General features: G+C 38.6%; 1 protein-coding gene and 1 long non-coding RNA gene across 22 annotated transcripts in view; one reads left to right on the top strand and one right to left on the bottom strand.

Moving 5' to 3' along the window:
* LOC114281963 (putative LRR receptor-like serine/threonine-protein kinase At1g07650) overlaps window positions 1-18833 on the top strand; it is a 40531-nt gene that overhangs the window by 6594 nt on the left and 15104 nt on the right. For 7 of the 21 annotated variants that reach the window (XR_014339538.1, XR_014339539.1, XR_014339537.1 and 4 more), the window contains exons 2-13: window positions 9436-9592; window positions 11757-11858; window positions 11957-12001; window positions 12081-12161; window positions 12301-12372; window positions 12500-12571; window positions 12680-12748; window positions 12840-12911; window positions 13004-13105; window positions 13201-13269; window positions 15336-15404; window positions 18472-18537. Coding sequence is in view for 18 of the 21 variants with exons in the window: in XM_082886533.1 (XP_082742659.1) it covers window positions 9436-9592; window positions 11757-11858; window positions 11957-12001; window positions 12081-12161; window positions 12301-12372; window positions 12500-12571; window positions 12680-12748; window positions 12840-12911; window positions 13004-13105; window positions 13201-13269; window positions 15336-15404; window positions 18472-18537 (976 nt within the window). In the remaining 3 variants the exon portion in view is untranslated. Of the gene's footprint in view, window positions 1-8915; window positions 9040-9435; window positions 9593-11756; window positions 11859-11932; window positions 12002-12080; window positions 12162-12300; window positions 12373-12499; window positions 12572-12679; window positions 12749-12839; window positions 12912-13003; window positions 13106-13200; window positions 13270-15335; window positions 15405-18471; window positions 18538-18833 lie in introns of all 21 variants that reach the window. The other 14 variants (XM_082886526.1, XM_082886519.1, XM_082886515.1 and 11 more) reach the window with 14 other exon arrangements.
* LOC114281966 (uncharacterized) lies at window positions 16086-17408 on the bottom strand. Its single transcript, XR_003636090.2, has 3 exons — window positions 17241-17408; window positions 16938-17161; window positions 16086-16822 (listed from the first exon to the last, which is right to left on the bottom strand). It is a non-coding gene; the product is annotated as an uncharacterized LOC114281966 (long non-coding RNA).

The following is an 18833-nucleotide window of genomic DNA, read 5'->3' as shown; positions in this document are numbered from 1 at the left end:
ACAAGTCCTTGGCAATTCGCAATGTGAAGGGTGGACATAGTGGGACTACTCCCAACCGCACCTGGCAACTGTAAATTCTTTATTGCAGCGACAGACTACTTCACCAAATGGGTAGAAGCTGAGCCTCTGGTGACCATTAAGAAAAAAAAATGTAAAGAAATTTGTTTGGCAAAACGTGGTAGCACGATTCGGAGTCTCCAAGGCTCTAATCTCCGACAACAGCACCCAATTTGATAGCAAATTATTCAGAGGATTTTGCAAGGAGTTAAATATAAAATTTTACAATTCAACACCGGCTTACCCTCAATCGAACGACCAAGCGAAAGAGTCAAACAAGACCATTCTGGATGGATTGAAGAAGAGGCTGGAGAAGGCGAAAGGAAAGTGGACCGAGGAACTTCCTAATATTCTATAGGCTTACCGAACAACACCAAGACATTCAACAGGGGAGACGCCTTTCACCTTGGCATATATCATAGAGGCGGTCATCTTGCTGAAAATCGACATGCCTACCATTCAGAGTAAAAACTTTGAGCCAGATTTGAATGTAAAAGCTATTGCCCTGAAGCTGGATGTCGTAGAAGAACAAACGGAAAATGTGCTAATCCACATTGTAGCATACTAACAAGAGCTGTCCAGGAAGTACAACAAAGCAATCCATCCAAGACAGTTCAAAATCGAGGATTGGATCTTGCGCAAAGTAATGGGCAACATCTTAATATTGGGCAAAGGAAAATTGGGAGCAAACTAGGAAGGACCTTACAAGATAACCGATTTGACAGGCAAGAGGCATATCACCTGGAATGTCTAGATGGCCAAGCCATACCTAGGCCGTGAAACGTAGCGAATCTGAAGTTTTTTTTTACTTATAGTCCTGCTCTCAATGTAACCCCTCTTATTTCATGATGTAAATTTCCAACCCTTGCTGTAAACTTGTTAATGTAATGAAAACACAGTTCATTTCATATGCAAGTTGTAGTTCTATTTTCATTCCCTTCTAATGTATAGACTACGTTGCAGAGCTAGTTTTGCTCAACAAAATGAGTTGATGATTGGTTCAACTCGAAGCTCCTTGCCGACCTAATTTCAGCTTGGCAAGATGTAAAGTAGGTGATTTTCCCAACTATTGAATTCCTTGCCGAAGCAGATTTTAGCTCGGCATGATTAAAAGTTGGTGATTTGCTCAACTGTTGTGTTCCTTGCCAAAGCGGATTTTAGCTCAGCAAGATGAAAAGTTGATGATTTGCCCAACTTTTGTGTTCTTTGCCAAAGCAGATTTAGCTTGGCAAGACGGAAAGTTGGAGATTTGCCTAACTGTTGTGTTCTTTTCCAAAGTAGATTTAGCTTGGCAAGACAGAAAGTTGGTGATTTGCCCAACTGTTGTGTTCCTCGCCGGAGCAGATTTAGCTCAACAAGATGGAGAGATGGTGGTTTACCTAACAGTTGTATTCCTTGCCGAAGTAGATTTTAGCTCGGCAATGTGCTCGATTTGCTCAAATCTTAAGCTAATACCGAGTTGATTTTGATCGGCAGGAAGGGTTGATGGTGTTTAACTCTTCAGGCCATTGTCGAGCTAATTTTAGCTTGGCAGATTTGGTTGATGAGTTCAAGCCTTGGAATTATTACCCAGCTAAATTTGCTTGGCTGATTGGGTTAATAGCAGAGAACAAACATGCATCAAACTTGAGAAACAAAGATGACAAAAAAGTAAAATTTTCATTGATGGGAAGTCATGTACATAGTAGGGGCAGACAGCCCGATTACAATATTCATAAAACAAAAGAGAAAAAAAAGAAGAAAAATTGATAAGTGATACAAGAAGGGACAAATCATCAACAAAGTCATCACTAAGAGCTACCCTCTCCTACTCGGTTGTAGTAGCTCTCTTATGCTTGGTTACAGCAGCGTCTTCGTCCTCATCGAGCTTGGTCTGTGCAGTCTCTACCGCTTCCTCGGCCTTCTCTTCTTGCAAGGCATTGAAGACGTTCTCAGCATACGAAACAATATAGCCCGGTGTAGACGCGCCCGCGTGAGGGGCCTTATGCTACTACAGTTCGGACTCGCGATTTTTGTTGTCGCGATTCTTAATCTGAACCAAAGAGTCCAAATCTGGCAAATCGTTTTGAGAAACAAATTTTTGAAAAAGTAGTGCCAAACATGGACTGCTTTGCCAGATACAGAGTCGCCACCTAAATATTTTTTAATGGGGAAATTTAGGAAACCCTGACTTGGTGCCGATGGCCACATGTCCGTCATCGCCGGAGTTGTCTCGGCTCGGGAGCTTGGGTACGATCGGGGAAGGTCAGCTATGAGCACCCCCTTTCACCCGGTCCGAAGACCGGCCTCTACTAACCATGATATCCGATTTTGAAGACATTACGTGTTTTTATTCCATTTATTAGCCTAGAATTACTATGTTGTGTGCGCAGCAAACAAGTATAGACTAGATTGCCTAATTTGGAAATAAGCATTGCGTATCCGTTTGTTTTGGAAAATGCTTTGGATTTGCTACTCGCAAGTAGGCTAAAATGCGGATTTCAACGAGTTTTTCCAACTCAAACAATCCAACCTCCACCCACGGGCATTCAAAACAGTTTATCTCATATAAGCACTTAGCCACATGGTAAATATACTGTTATGGTAGCATTCACACGCATGCGATATGCTAAAGCATTAAAATACTTACATAGTACTCCGTGCCAAAACAATAAACCGGTTAGCAAACATGCATGTCCTAGTTCATGTCAATTATGGCTAATGCATCACATGCAAAAATGCAATTAGATAGGCTCGGCTAATCCTAAACATGGCATGTGAAATGCAATCAATTGATGCACGTATTCAATTTGGAATTGAAATACAAATGCAGATAGCGTGATGTACCGAGCCTAATGCATGTAATACAAATGCATGGATGCACGCATGCATAGCATAAGGTATGCTAAATTAAACGTGCCCTAATACTAACCATCAAAGCAGGTAAGTAAAAGGGAAGAAAGAAGTGGAGGTTGGAAAACATACACACCACTCACACACACTTATTACAGATTTCCCTTCACTCGGAGGGACCAAATAAATATTACAAATTAATTAACTACGCAAGCTAATTAATATTACAAATTAATTAATTAATTAACGAATTAACTAATTTAGGAAAACAGATAAATCGCCTCGGGAAATGCGCCGCCATGCATAGGCTGCCTCTGTTTTCCTTCTTCTGCTCCTCTAGAGGTTGTCAAAACCTCAGGACTGCTTCCTTGGACAATGGGGATCACCACCGGCTGAATGGAATTGCCACCGGCAGCATGGTGTTGTCACCGGCACAAAATGAAGCTGTCGGCAGAGAAGGGATTGCCGGTCGGCACCTAACACTGCCGGTCGGCAAAGTGTCCCTGCAGAATCTGCAAATGACAGCAACAGAGGACAAGGCAAAGCATGACAGCACAATTCAAGGCATATATGCATCAACCATGTCCCTTATCATGGTAATGACTCAAAGGGGCATGTGCCTCGATTCTCGGACCACCAATCATACATTTCCATGCATGATGGCCCAAGTGATCAAGTATGCAACTTTGATTTCAAATGCATGCAAACCAAATCAAACCAAAGTCCTAATCCCTATCACCAAATCAAGGGGCAAGGAATGCATGTTGATGCAATGCAACCTAAGCATGTTATCATTTATGCAACATGAACAATGCAATGTACTTATGTAAAGCATACAAGCAAACATGCAAGGTAAGCATGCAAACCAAATAGAGGATGGACTTAAACATGAATTAGGCAGCCCTAAATAGGCCTAAAACAGTGGCCAAAATGCCCAAAAATGGAGGCTAAACACACATGCACACATACACATGTTATGGTCCAAACCTCAAGCATTAAGCAAGCAACATTCAAGCACACTTGAAAAGAGATTTCATGGACAATTAGCATGCAACATGAGCTCTAAAATTATGCTATAAAATGATGCCAAATCATGTTTAAACAAGATAAGCAAATGTATGCAAGCATGGTCCAAATACTTGAGGCAAGTCATGAAGCTTTGAAACACACTTATCACAACAATCATGACATGCATTAAACAACTAAAAACAGGTTTTTAGTATGTTAAAACAAGGCCTAAGGATCACTTAGATGGCATCCAAATGGCTCAAAAACAAAGGCATGCACAATGGTCAAAACATGGAGCATGCAACACATGCTTCCAAAGCATTAAAGAGGCATGCAAGGCAGTCACACAAGCATGAAAATGGGACTGAAATAACATGTAGGGTGACCCCAAATCACCAATTCAATGCAAAGATGTCATGCTATACATGCACATACTTAAGGCCAACAAGCCGGAATGCAAAGGGGCTATACTAAGCATGCTAAAATCAACCCAAACACTTATGGACAGACCTAAAACATGTCAAGATAAGCACAAAATCTTCACAAATGTAAGCCTAAAACATGCTAGAAACAAAGGCACACAACCTAAGACATGTTAAGGGATCACAAGGCATTACATGGCAACTATGCTAAGCATGCATGGAGTACCAAAACCAATTTAAAATCATGTTATATTATGGAAATATAAGCATGAAAAACAGTCTATACATGTTCAACACACACTCAAACATAGGCTCCCTTTTGAGGCCAAAACATGCCCTTTTCAAGGACAACAAGGAGAGGGGATGGCCCTCTCCTTTTAGAGACTTCAAGGCACCATCTCCACCACTGAAATCCCTCAAGATTTCAGTGGTGAAGAGGCCCAAACACCAAAGTCCCGAAACTAGCACAAAATAGCACAAAATGAGGCCTTTCAAGGCCTAAGAGGGGTCAAGCACCCCCAAACCAAAAAACACTCTTAATAAACAATCAAGAGGGTCTAAAAACAGAACATTTTTGTGTTATACAATAAGCACGAAAACAGCTCTAAGATAGGTAGAAAATCAATGCAAAAATGGGGAATAAAGGTGTTAGTTTCTTACCCTTGAAGACCCCTTTACAAATGATGCTCCAATGGCCTCCCTTGGCTTGAATCCAACACCAAAACTTCAAAATCAATCCCTTAGAACCTCAGTAGCTAGGCAAAGGTGAAACACTAAGTGTTTATGTGCAATAGTAAGACACAAAACACCTAGAGCACAAAAGAGAGGAAAAGAGAGATAGGATGTGTATCTAACCCTAACCCTAAAACCAGAGCTTAACAATGGCTGTCTAAGCTCTCAAAATATCCTAAGTGTCCAACCCTTGCAACCAAAGAGAGCCTCTCTCTATATAGAAGCTTATTGTCTTGTAAAGCTTACAAGACAAGCTTCATAAGAGGGAGATCCCTCCATACACGTGTATGGAGGGATGCAAAAAGCAAGACAGCTGTCTTAAAATATCTGCAAAAGCAGATGCACAGTAATTGGCCGGCCAAAAATGCTATTTTGGCAAAAAAGAGTGCCGACCGGCACTAAATAGTGCTGACCGGCAACAAATAGTGCCGGCCGGCAATGTACATTGCCGGTGGCAGCAAGAACCAGCCGGTGGCCTCTAGCCACTGCCGGTAGTGTGTAGGGATGTCTCACAAGGCATTTCCTGCCCCTCCAAGGCAAAACACAAGTGTTTGGTGTGAAACCAGACACTAAACGGTCGAGTTCGGAGATCCTGAAGCAAGGCGCGCGAGCCGAGACTTCCAGGAACTCCAAACGAACACAAACATGGATAATCACCGAGTGTTCAAACGGTGGTGTCCAAGTCTTGAGGACGGTCAAAAATGGGGTGTCTACACCCGGCAGGAAGTGGAGGGAAGGAACAGTGAATACCTCAGTCGAAGGACCGTGATCAAGCTTCTCACAAGCCGCTTTCCAGCCAGATTTGAAGAAAATATCCTTAGTGGCTTCGATTTGCTTCATGCAGCTTTGCTCGGCCTCATTAAAGCCTTTGTCTTTGGCTGCCTTCTCGACATCAGCCATTTGTTTCCTCAGCTCTTTGAGCTTGACGTGCACAACATCCCTCTCTTGCTCGGTGCTGGACAACTGACCGTGCATTCTGGAGTTATCAACGTTGGCTAGCTCAAGTGAAGTCTTGGCCTACCCAAGCTCGGCCTCAAAATACTTGCCTTGCGCGGTGGTGTACCTTTTACCTTAGGTTGATCACATGTTCCATCACCATGTGGGTCTTTTGGATCACCTACAAGATGGAAAACAATTAGAAGGCAAAACTGAGTAAACAATTAACCAATTTTTGGTATAACACTTACCTTGGTCATGGACTTTACCACGGATTTGACCATCTAGGTGTCTGGCATGTGGTCGATCCCGAGCATGTCACTCGGTAGCAGCGATGACTTGGATAAATCAAAGGTGAGGAGGTGCTCTTTGTCCCCTTTGATAGAAGCGTTGGCCAAGGATGGCCTTGCCTCGGTGCCTTAACTTTGGCTGCTAAGCAGGAGTTGGCTCAACCTTCACTGTATGTTCGCTGCTTAGCTCAGTTATGAGCTTAGTCGAAGGATCAGCTAAGCGAGCCCGTTTGCCAGCCGAGCAAGATTGTATGCTGGAGGATTGGGTGGTGGAAGAGGCTAAGGCCAGCAAGGTTGCTAAACCTTTATCGATTATTGGAGTGAGTGGAAATATGTTGCTCAACAGTTCTTGAGAGTTGGTTGTGATGAGATTCTTGATCATGTTCTTTTTTGCCATCTCTTCTTCCTCGGTTAGGTGAATTAGTGGGATGTTTGAAAGACTTAGATCTGGAGGGGAGAAGGCTCAGACAAGAAGTCTATGACTTTGTTCTTTCTTTTGGCCGAAAAACAATAGCTTGGCATGTAACCGAGCAAATCGTGGCAGTTGCGCTTCTTATATTGTAGCATGGTTCTTACCGCCTCTTTGTTAAGACGTGAGTACAACGCTTGTAGCTCAGTGATACCTGCAGAAGAAACCTGTTAGCTCGGCTACTCCGTTTATTATGCAGAATGTGTTGGTAGAGACTTGTGTAGGGCACAACCTAGTGTGTCTTAAAAATTCGCACATCAAAGGTTTCATGGGGAAGCGAAGGCCCCTTTTTTTATAATTGATCGCACGGTAAAGGGGCAGACATTCTGTCTACCCCAGGGAACTATCCCCTCCTTGTTGAGCTCAAAGTATACATCGATGGGAATGCCATATTCCTCACGGAACTCAGCTAGGACGCCCGATGTGTTCACCAAGAAGCGGTATCGCCCCATGTAACCAAGTGTGGTTTGCCCGACAGAGGGTGTTAGTCAAATTATGTAGCGGCTGCTCTGTCTTTGAGAGCACTTATGTTGGTATGCCTAGTTGCCTAGGATTCTGCATAGTGGAAAATCAAATTGAAGTGCAAGTGGAAGCTCAGTTATGTGCAATGAGCTGGGTTTTAGCTCAGCCCATGTGGACAAGACGTGTTTTATCTCGGCCGAGAAAAAGAGTTGGGTTTTTAGCTCGGTCGCACTATCAAGCCAGGTTAAATCTCGGTTCCATAAATGTATCTAGTCCTATATCAGCTGTGCGAGCGAAGTGGATTCTAGCTTGGTCGCGCGGCCTCCTAAGTTACTTTGATTCCTAGCCCAGTTTCTTCTTCAGATGTGACAAACATAAAGTTTGCTCGGCTAAATTGAGATTTTAGAATAAAAAAGTTGGTTTTTAGCCTTGTCTAGCACAGATCCATCCATGTTCATCTTAGGGTATGAATAGGACGATGAACAACCAAGGTTTAAGGGCCATTTAAACACTAGGGGTGGTTCGAAACCCCTGTAAAAATGTTTTTTCAATAGGATTTGGTGCTATTATCATGTTTTGAATATGGATTTGGCAGTATAAACTCAAGAATAGTCAAAAAGCACATATAGAACAAAGGAGTGAAAATGGGCGTGAAAAGACTTACGGGTTGAAGACCAAATTAGTGTTCCAATCGATAAAGGTAGCTCCGATGATAGCTATGGCGAAACAGGACATCCAGTAGAAATGCTTTAAGTTGTGCAATAGATGCTAAAAGCCAAGGTTCTTTTCTTTGGTTTGCAAGGTATTCTCTTTGAAATGGCAATGAACAGTGGTGAGAAGTGGAGGAGACGACGACAATATATATATTTCACCCTTGAAGGGGCGCCAAAAATTGAGAGGTTTCTTAGGAAATCACATCCAAAATCATTACATGATGACGCATGTCCCCCTAAGAAGACATTACATTAGTATAGTGGGAGGGACCACGCTCCTTCTGGCATGAGATTCGCACCAAGCTCCTTGAGATGTCAGATTCGCACCATGCAGTTCATCTAACTGGACAGGGTATTTAGCTCAACCAGTTGTAGTAATCTGGGTCACGCGGAAGTAGACGAGATTAAGGGGCAATTGAGAGGGAGATTTATACCAGATAAGTGGGCCGAGCATATTCTAGACTTGGGCCGTTGCCTTAGGCCTTACAGTTGGTCTGGAGAGACACCTAGCATTAGGTCATGGTATTCAGTCAGCTCAGTCTAGGGTTGAGGCTGATGGAATGGGTGTTGTTCTCAATCGAACTGAGGGGCATCTTTCGATCTCAACCAGACGGAGGAATGACTAAGATCAATGACCCAGTTGCAAGCAGACCAATCTTGCCAGCCCTGGCTTAGTGCCGAGCAAGGCTGGACTGGACGATTTCGACTGACCTGACCGAGTTGTAGGTGACTGGGGTAGGAGTTGTTCGTGAAGTGGGCTATTGAGCACCGGGTTACGGGAGAGTACATTCACGTGCCCAAGGGAGGACGAGCAGGGTAATGCGCACACAAACTATATAAACCTGCAGCGCCTCCATGCAACAAGTTTGCAATTTTTTTACATAGAGCTATCTTCTCTTTTGTCCACTTCTCTCTCTATGACTGCTAACTTGATCGTCGGAGGGGTTTTCCAACAACAAACCTACCGAGTAGCTCACTGTGGCTGTGTTTTTAGGCTTGACGACGTTGCTCGGAGAAACGCAAAGCTTGGATGTAAGGAGTACGGAAGTGTAGAATATTTGCTCCCCGTACAATGGTGATCTAACATAGTATCAAACTAATCAGAGCTTTAGTTACTGGTAGGTTTTGGGTTCAAGTTTGTTTGTTTGCATTTAGTTTCCCATTTGGTATGTTTGCTTGAACTATGTTTGTTTGTCTGTTTGTCTCTCCACGTTAGAGAGGGTGTTAGATAGCTTGATGTACATATTGGGTCCATTTTCCAACAGTTTAAACTTTTGGGACTGGTAGTGATCTAACATAATGATCTAATCAAAAGGTTCCACATATGACTATTTATCATGTATAACCAATTTGTCCATTACACAAAGTTCGCCTTCTTTACATATGCAAGAACTTGATTTTCAACTCAATTTGTAAATATTAAGATGTCCAACCATACTTAATGTTCATACATAGATATTTCTCCATGTTATCTCTTACTGCTTTAAAAGTCAACATGGTTTTGATTTTTGCAGTGGCAGCTCTTAGTGAAATAGCTGAACAATTGGGTAAAAAAGACTGGAATTTGAGTCTGAACCATTGTGATGAATACACACCAATCTCCCCAGGCATATATAATAATATTGTCAACTGCAACTGCTCTTCTGCTGATGAATGTCACATTAGTGTCATGTATGCTCCTCTTTTTTTCTGTTTTTAAATATACATCTTTACTTATTATTCAAGTGCATTTTTCCTAGAAGATTTTATTTGTGATTGGCTATGATGTTTGAATACTAATGCTCTGCAAGTTAAAACCTTTTTATGACAGTTAAAAATCCAAATTCTACCTTGTATAGACTTTAGACAATTAAAAGAGGGCATATCTAGTGTGTGACATGATCCTAATTTAGATGACTCACTACAACAACATGGTCGACATTTTTTGCATCACTTCTCTTTTTATCCACCAGAATAGCAAGAATTCCATTCCCAGTTTTACTGCTATTTTCACCTACTACAGATTATTTTTGGGGCTTAATATCTTGTTGAATGTCCCTATATGTTGGTCATATATGCAGGCGCATGGGTTTTGGCCATATGGAGTAATAAATATTTGCCTAATTATTTGTTATTGTTAGTTATTTAATGGTAGGCCTCGACACTCCATTGTGATCTAAGTGTCATGGATTTGAAATACAGAAACAGCCTCTCATATGTAGGGGTAAGCTTGCACCCTATGTACATTTCACCCTTTCCAGACCCTGCAGTGGTGGGAGCCTCCTGCATTGGGTTGTGCTCTCTTATTTGACAGCTTTTTCAATGAAGTCACAAGCTTATAATCTTTCAAAGTGTAGATGGTAGGCAGTAGAAAGAGACTTTAATCAAAATGTCCAAATCCTTCACATGGGGACCAACCCATAATTATCATGTGAGCTACTCTATTACCATACTGTCTGGCATAATGGAAGTTCTTTTCAGGTGTTCTCTAAGCAAAATGAAAAGTTATACATATGTAGTGAAGAATTTTTTTCCTATAATGGTATCAATCATGCATGTTTGTTTTTGGATTTTTTGAACTATGTTATTGTTCCTAGCTCGCTATTGGTTTGTCACTTTTTATTTATGCCATGCACTCTTCATGGTTTCCATGAAAACATATTCATATTATATTCCTAATTGCTAATTGCTAATTTGCTAGGCTAGTTGGGAAAATCAAGGGCATATTTTGATGTCAAGTTATGCTAGGGACCCTAAATAATCCACCAAATTTTTTACCAAACCTCTAACATGGGTGTGGAAACCCATACACATGTGGGTTTGTTTGGATCCCATACCCATGTGAGAGGTTTGATAAAAAATTTGGTAGATTATTTGGGATTTATAGCATTTTCCTTTGATGTCCCATAGAACTGGAATGACTGCTAACAGTATTCATAGTATTTCAAGGTGGAAATCTAACATCTTGAGCTTGCAAAGTGACGAGAATAAATTGTAGCCAATCTACAAATGAAATTTCAAAATTATGAATAAGGGTACGTGATGAAACAGTAAACAAAGAACCACTCTAGGGTTTCTGCAATTGTCTCAACTCAATCAATGTTAATTCAATCAAAGGGAGTATCTTCCTTACACAATCCCATATATATATTTGTTCCATAACCATAACCAAATAAGGAAATTAAAGAAAACTGAAAAATAAATCAAATGGAAACAAATCCTAAAACTAAATCTCCTACTATGCTGTCAATTGGCACCTCTTGCTCCAAAAATATGTCTTCAAGCCTTTCCTTTCTTGATCTCCATCAGTAAGTTTTCTTTCTTCATTAGGTGACCTCATTTCAGCTGAGTAAACTTTTACTTCAACTACTAAAATGTTTAATAGGTGCTTTCAAATTCAAGGGGAATGCAAAATTCACACTATGTGATTGACAATACCTTGGTAGTTAGACAGCTACTCCATCGACTTTGATCTCATACATGGCACGTACTGCCGATTTACATACCTAATTACATATGTATATGGGTGCCTCACATAGATGTTTTGAACATTAGCATTTCTAAACTCTTGCATTGGCTGTGTGTGTACACTTATTACTTGGAGTTTTTCATGGTTTGTGCTTTTAATTATTTGTTGTTACCTGTTATCCATTGTTGCATTTTGTAATTGTTTGTTTTCTTGGTGATAACTCTTTCTATGTTGTATATAGTATACAAATCTTGAATTCAATAATGAATAATTGATTGCTGGAAGAATTTATCTACCTCATTGACAAGGGTTGAATGTAACATTTACATACTAGAAAGTATCCTAAACCAAAATCTGAATCCAAGTCTTTTTGTTTCCTTGTAACAGAATTCTCACAGGGCAGGGTCTTTCGGGTGTCCTACCACGATCGATGGTGAAGTTACCCTACCTTAAAACTATGTGGGAAGAGCTTCCAAGTTCCAAATTTATGTTTGTTCTTCATATCTGTTAACTAGTTTTTATGATTCCATCATGTTCAAAGTGCTATCTATTATTGTGTATAGTGATTTATCTCGCAACTATCTCAGTGGTCCTCTTCCCCCTGAATGGGCTTCTACCAAGTTGGAACATATGTGAGCAATATATGCACTTCTCTGTTAGTTTAAGGAATGCACTATACACCCTCAGTTTCCTAAAATTAACGAAGTGAAGCTTCTGTAGGTATCTTTCTATGAATCACATATCAGGAACAATTCCAAAGTTTTTGGGAAGTATTACCAGTCTCACCAATTTGTATTCTCTCTCTCTCTCTCTCTCTCTCTCTCTCTCTCGCGTGCATGTGGATATGAACTATGAACGTTGGAAAAGAACAAATTTTCAAAGTTTACATGATAAACTTGTATTGTAATTTTGAAAGAAGTTCAATTTTCAGGTGCTTCGAAGGCAACATGTTTAATGGAACTGTTCCAGCAGAGCTCGGGAATTTGGTCGACTTATTATATCTGTGAGTCCTGTCCTACATCACCTATTCAATATAATTCATATATCTTTATCCAACCCTAGATTTTAAAAATTGTACAATTCATCACAAATTTATATGTTTATGTTGATTACCCCTTTGGGCACTGTAGCAATCTTAACTCTAACAATCTCACTGGGGAGCTGCCAAAGGAGTTCAGTAATCTGATAAATTTAAGAGAACTGTAAGTTCATTAGTAATCTTGTGCAGTATCATAATTATAAATTTGTGTCGTGCCACTGTTTTTAGTAGTTTTAATCTTTTCTTTGTTTTCAACTTTGGGTAAAAGCAGTAGGTTGAGCAGTAACAATTTCAATGGAAAGTTACCCAGTTTCCAGAGTTGCGAACAACTTAGAATACTGTAAGTGTTTCTTCTTTTAAGTATTCAATAACATTTGAAAAGATAAAAATTTCTAGTGCAATTTTAATGCATTTGATATCTATCATGGCAGAGAGCTTGAGGCAAGTGGGTTTGAAGGGCCTATACCTTCTGGCGTTTCTCTCTTGCTTAATTTAACTGAAATGTAAGTTCAGATTTTGTGGTCATATTTCTTGGAATAAGTAATTTTAGTACTATGCTTTTAAGCTTTTTAAATCAAGATAGATATTTCTAAAGGCAAGCATTTTTAATGGGATCTCTGAGCAGAAGGATTACAGACTTGAATGGAGGGGCTTCAGAATTTCCAAAGCTAGAAAACATGACAGCCTTGGAAAAATTGTGAGTCATACCAAGGATTGAAAAAAATGATATAAAGTATGCTAATCTTGACCTCATCAGCAACATTACTTGCATAAATTTGGTTTTCTTTGCAGGATGTTAAGGAACTGTAACATATCCGGAACAATCCCAGTCTATCTAGCAAATTTTCCTTTAAGATATATGTAAATCTCCTACTCCCTTATTATGCTTTTTATATTTGATAAGTCCTACTTTCTCATAATTCTTTTTATTTATTCTAGATTTATTTCATGACAGACTACTACATCCCGGACTATTACTAGTAACTTATTATTTTGAGATAGATATATGTGTGCGTGAGTGTGTTTTGTATGAAATCGAGATGACATACTTGAACATACAAAATTTTATGTAAAAGAATATGAATGTAGACTTTTCAGGGGTATTTATATGAATCGACCGTAGAGTAATGTTGTATAAACAGAATTTTTTAAACATAATTTCCATATAGTTTGATATATACGTGTATGGGTTCTGCTATCTTCTTACTTGAATGAAGTAGGATAGAATTGTAGCCACTTCTTTAAACATTAATTGTCCCCACCCTCTCTATACATATTTGGAACTGTGCTCTCACAAGTGGGTGTGCATAGAAATAAAGAGGGTGCATTTAGAATCACCCAGAAAGTATAGCATTCTAAGGTTGGGGGGCTTCCATTGTTATTCTTATACACAAAAGGTAGAAGAATGGAAGGGGAAGAGGGGGACCTGATGTAGCTAACCACAAAATTTATACCAACCTGATGCAACAACTTGATTATCCACTACCATCATCATGGCCACTTAATCATCCCTTCTCTTTTTTTTTTGATAAATTGGTCACTTAATCATCTATTGCCATCACAAATGGTCGATAATTATGGCTGCAGTGAATTAATTGGTTATCGGTCATCATGGAAGAGAGTCGTGGTTTTGAAGATTGTTTAAGCAGGAAAAGAGATGAGAAATTTGATGGACAGAATTACGACCATAACCTTACACTAAAGTACCAAGGAAACTAAAAATGAAGGTAGTTTGATCTAAAACTTAAGATAATGAGTGTAAGCCAAAATTTGGTCAACCCAAACGACATATAAATGAATTGGATCTTATACAAATAAGGATATAATAGTCAATCAACTTTGTTATAGTTCCATGTGCTAGTCGCATGACCTTTTTCCAACCAGAACCTAATTGTGTGCAACAGTTGGACCAATTTGATAGAAATTGAGATTTTTGGTTTTATGTGTTGCATTTGAAACTATAACAACCAAATTAAAATGAGAGTGAAAATATCATAACATTTGATTTACCCTTTTAACATTAATCTTGATACATCACATTGATATAGCTTTTAGAAAATCTTCACTAACAAATACACGACTCAAGAAGAGTAGAACCAAGTGGATGTTATATTACAAAATAGAGTGAGTGGGTTAGTTGCATTTGTAAAAGATTCCATCTTGAAAATTATTAAAATTCATAGAACATAAAATGTCTTGCTTTTGGAAAGAAACTATTTTCATATAAAGCAATGGATTATTAATATTGTAATTAATATTTGAATTTTTTTTGTTCTACATATATTTTTATGAATTTAGAGAAAGTTACCATAGGGTACCTTGAGATATAATAGGATGGTGGGCCTTGGAGAAAAAGAAGGTAACCAAAATGTATATTGATGTGATAAAAGACATGCATGATAAAGTTGTGACTACAATTAGATCACCTATTGCATGAAAGGATAACTTTGAGTCTTTACTTGTTTGCCTTATTCATGGATGAGTTGATTAAATACATTCAGGATGATGTCCCATGATATATGTTGTTCACAAATGATATTATTTTAATGGATGAAACTAATGAATTAACACTAAATTACAAATCTATAGAGAAGTACTCGAGTAAAAGAGGCTTGAAATTTGTAAGAATAAAAATGAATATATGGAAGGTTAAATGTTACTTTATCTCCCTGTGGTTTACTTCAGATGCAATTTACCCCTCTGACATTTAAAAATAAACACATTACCCGCTATGGTTTGTGGATTAAAGTGTACTGCCTGTACCGTTAATGGCTTAACATCATTGTGTAAATCACAGACATTTTCCTCATTTTTTTATGACTCAAAATGCACTTTACCGTCTTGTGGTTTACTTCATGTAATTCTTCTTATGATGAATCTCTTAGAGTTCTTTGTTTTGTGAAAATTGTGTTGTTATTTTGTGGCAGGGACCTAAGCTTCAACAGGCTGGAAGGAAATATCCCTAACTTTGAGGGAGCCTTACATTTACAAAACATGTAAGCAATGACATTTAGGGTGACAAGAAGTCCTAATTTCTTATGGATGGAAATCCTTCCTCATCATTTGTATGTTTTATCTTCAATGTTGACAAAGAATCCCTGTTCTATAATTGCGTCGAAGAATGTGATTGGAGCTCACTTGCAGGTATTGTACCAGTTGAAGCATTGATACCTGCTGGTAGTAATCAATGGAAGACACAAGAAAATAGAATTTAAAGAATAAACATGAACACAACACTTGGAGTGCATCCAATAATAGGGCTATATCCATGGGTGAAGACGATTAAGAACATCCACTATATAGTGTACATTGTTTTCCCCAAAAACTATACCCAATTTGAAACACAACCAGAGTAAAAGTCCCACATGCCAAAACTCTCCAGATTTGAGATGGTACCTAGAAAAACCCAAGAACATATAGAAAATTAACCCTATAAGTTTCAAAGTATCAATCTTATATTTTGCCCCCCTTCGCAAAGAATGTGCACCCCATCCCTTCAACACACCAAAAAGTTGGACACACTCAATTTCCTAACACTAGACCCTTTTGTAGTCTTAAACCAAATTCCTTGTTGCACAAGGAACATTGAGTATTCGACACACAAGAATGATTCATAAACGCTGTGTTTGATTGGGAGATTTGGGGATGGATTTGGAAAGAGAAAGGAAAAATGTGTGTGAAACCAAGTGTCATGTAAGTATATTTTATTCACATTTTAACTACATTTTTCATTTCCCTTTCCAAATCCCTCCTTAAATCTAAATCCAGCCAAATTGAAATTTGAGACAATTCACAAAAATCTTTAACTTAAATCAAAATCTGCAAAACCACGAAGCCATATTCTCTACTAAACTTCATTCTCCACAAACTAGCATTGGGGCCTTCACCTTTGCCAATCAAGATAATCCAATATTCAACAAGATTGATGCAATGAAAGTTTAACAACTAGTACCTTGGTAGCATTTGCTTGTACTCAACCACAAGGAATCCCAATGCCCACCCTACAAGCAACTTTGTCCTCAAGTCAACCTTCTCTTGAATAAGGGCTTATCTTTTATTGAATCTTCCTAGAATGAGCTCCACCACAACTACTCATCAGAACAATGGCAAATCAGTGGTACACTTCACAAAGGAAATCTATCTGAAACATGTTTTCTGTTTCAACTCTAGCTGTCTATGAAGCTCACTAAGACACCTGTACTCTATTACAAATGATATTGAGGTGGCTTGGAATGAATATTGCAGAGCACCTCTCAAATGTTGATTTCTGTAGTTAAAGACTTGAGAGTTTTTAAGTGGGTAGTGCTATGAATTGTCTCTCTTACTCCTTAAGGGTGTGCAGAGATTCTTCACTACTCCTGTGAACTCGTTAACCCAGCTCTCAATTTTCAATTGAAATGGCAATGTGCAACTTCTGAAATATTTAAAAAAATAGAGAACAAAATGAGAAACTGAGAGTGAACATAACATAGTAGTAAAATGAAGTAGCTATTATATTGAGAGAGAGAGAGAGAGAGAGAGAGAGAGACCTTGGTCCACCAATGCTTTGAACTGATCGATTGCTTCTTGCGTTACGGTTCCCATTGGTCTTCTCCCTCATCAAATGTACACAATGATCGAATTAACCACTTTTTCCCTTCACTTTGGTTGCTTAAATAGAGCAACAAAAGTGTGGAATTAAACACAACTTGGAGCTCATATATGCTTCAAATGTAGAAAAAGAGTAAAATCCTAAAATGATTTTATCAAAATCCTGCAACATCAAAAATAAAATAAAGCCCTAGATCCGCTATGGTGAGGGAAGGGAGAGAGAGAAAGACAGAAAGACAAACCTAAATGTGGATGAGAGGGGGGAGCTGCGATGGTGAGCGACGGTGGCAAGAGCTGCAATGGTCAGCGGCAGTGGAAGTTCGAGAGTGACTATAGCAGGGATGGTGAGTCTGTGAGAAGAGGAAGAGCAAGTGACTGAAGGCTTTTTTGTTTGGATGAATGTAGACACTGATATGGAGAAATAAAAAATAACAAAAAAATAAATCATAATTAGTGAATAGGGCGGAAAATTTGAAAATACACTTAAAAATTTGGCACCTTTGCCGACAAAATATTTTTGGTCGCTGAAAATGTATATTTAGTAGCTAATTTTTTGGTGGTTGCCAAAGATTAAAAGCAACATTTATGTTAGTTTTTTAGCGACTAAATTTCTTTAGTCTGCAAAAATTAGTATATAACGATTAAATATTTTTTGGTCACTAAAAATGAATATTTGCCTACTAATAAATTGGGTAGTCGCCAAAGATTTAAAGTACAATTATGCTAGTTATTTGGCTACTAAACTTATTTTAGTCGGCAAAAATTAATACACCATGACTAAATTTTTTTTGGTCACCAAAAATACATATTTACCGACCAAATTAGGTAGTCGCAAAAGATTTAAAGTAAAATTATGCTAGGTATTTGACTATTAAATTTGTTTTAGTCGGCAAAAATTAGTATACCATGACTTAAACAAACTTTAGTAACCTAAAATCTAAATTAACGCCGACCAATATTTTTTTAGTTGCCTATTGTGAGTTGCCTATTGTGGCATATTTAACAACTAAATTTTTGTTCAGTCACCAATAATTAATATACACTTACTACAAAAATTTAGTAGCTAAACCCTGCAACAAATGCCAACCATGTAATTTTTAGTGACCTGTTGTACAACTTTTGGCGACTAAATTCCTTTTAGTTGTCAAATTTGGTTGCCAAAAGTGTAAATTGTTGTAGTGAATTTTGCAGATTGAAGCAATATTAAATGGTGAGTACCTCTCAAGTTCATGGCTTCATGTTCCAAGAGCATGGAGGTCTTCACCCCATGCTTCCATTGTTCCACTCATATGTAAATGACACATCACTCCTTAACTCTGTACTTCCACTCTTAAGAAAACTAGGTTGAGTGGAGTTACATATTCTTCTTTTTCTCATGTGCCTTTTACCTTTTAATTCTGCATTAAATTTGTCAAAAAGTAGCAATCTAAGTAACTGCATAACTATGGTGAGATGACATTGCTTATTGGTTAGGTATCTGACAAGGAATTTGCTTAATGGGAGTATTCCAGCATGGATCACAAGCAGAGATAGTAGATAGTATGTTATTCACCCTCAATTCTATTTTAATATTTTATTAAGCTGCTAATAATTTTCTTCTTGATAATTAGATAATAGTTAAATACATGCATATGCCTGAGCAGACATGCACACGAATTCCTCTTTTAAAAGTACATCTCATGATATCTTTGGAGGTCGTTGCAGATTTTATTCATGTCATTCACTGCTGGTGAAACTATTGACTTGATTCCAGCTGCAACTGTGTGCTCCTTGAGGCTCTTTGGTAAAATAGCCATATACTGCAACTGCGGTTGGGAAATATTCAAAAAGTCTAT

Source organism: Camellia sinensis, chromosome 9 (genome assembly GCF_055761805.1).
Source record: "Camellia sinensis isolate YWXY chromosome 9, ASM5576180v1, whole genome shotgun sequence".
Lineage (NCBI taxonomy): Eukaryota > Viridiplantae > Streptophyta > Magnoliopsida > Ericales > Theaceae > Camellia > Camellia sinensis.
Note: the sequence above shows the minus strand (reverse complement) of the source record. Positions and strands in the feature narration are given on the sequence as shown.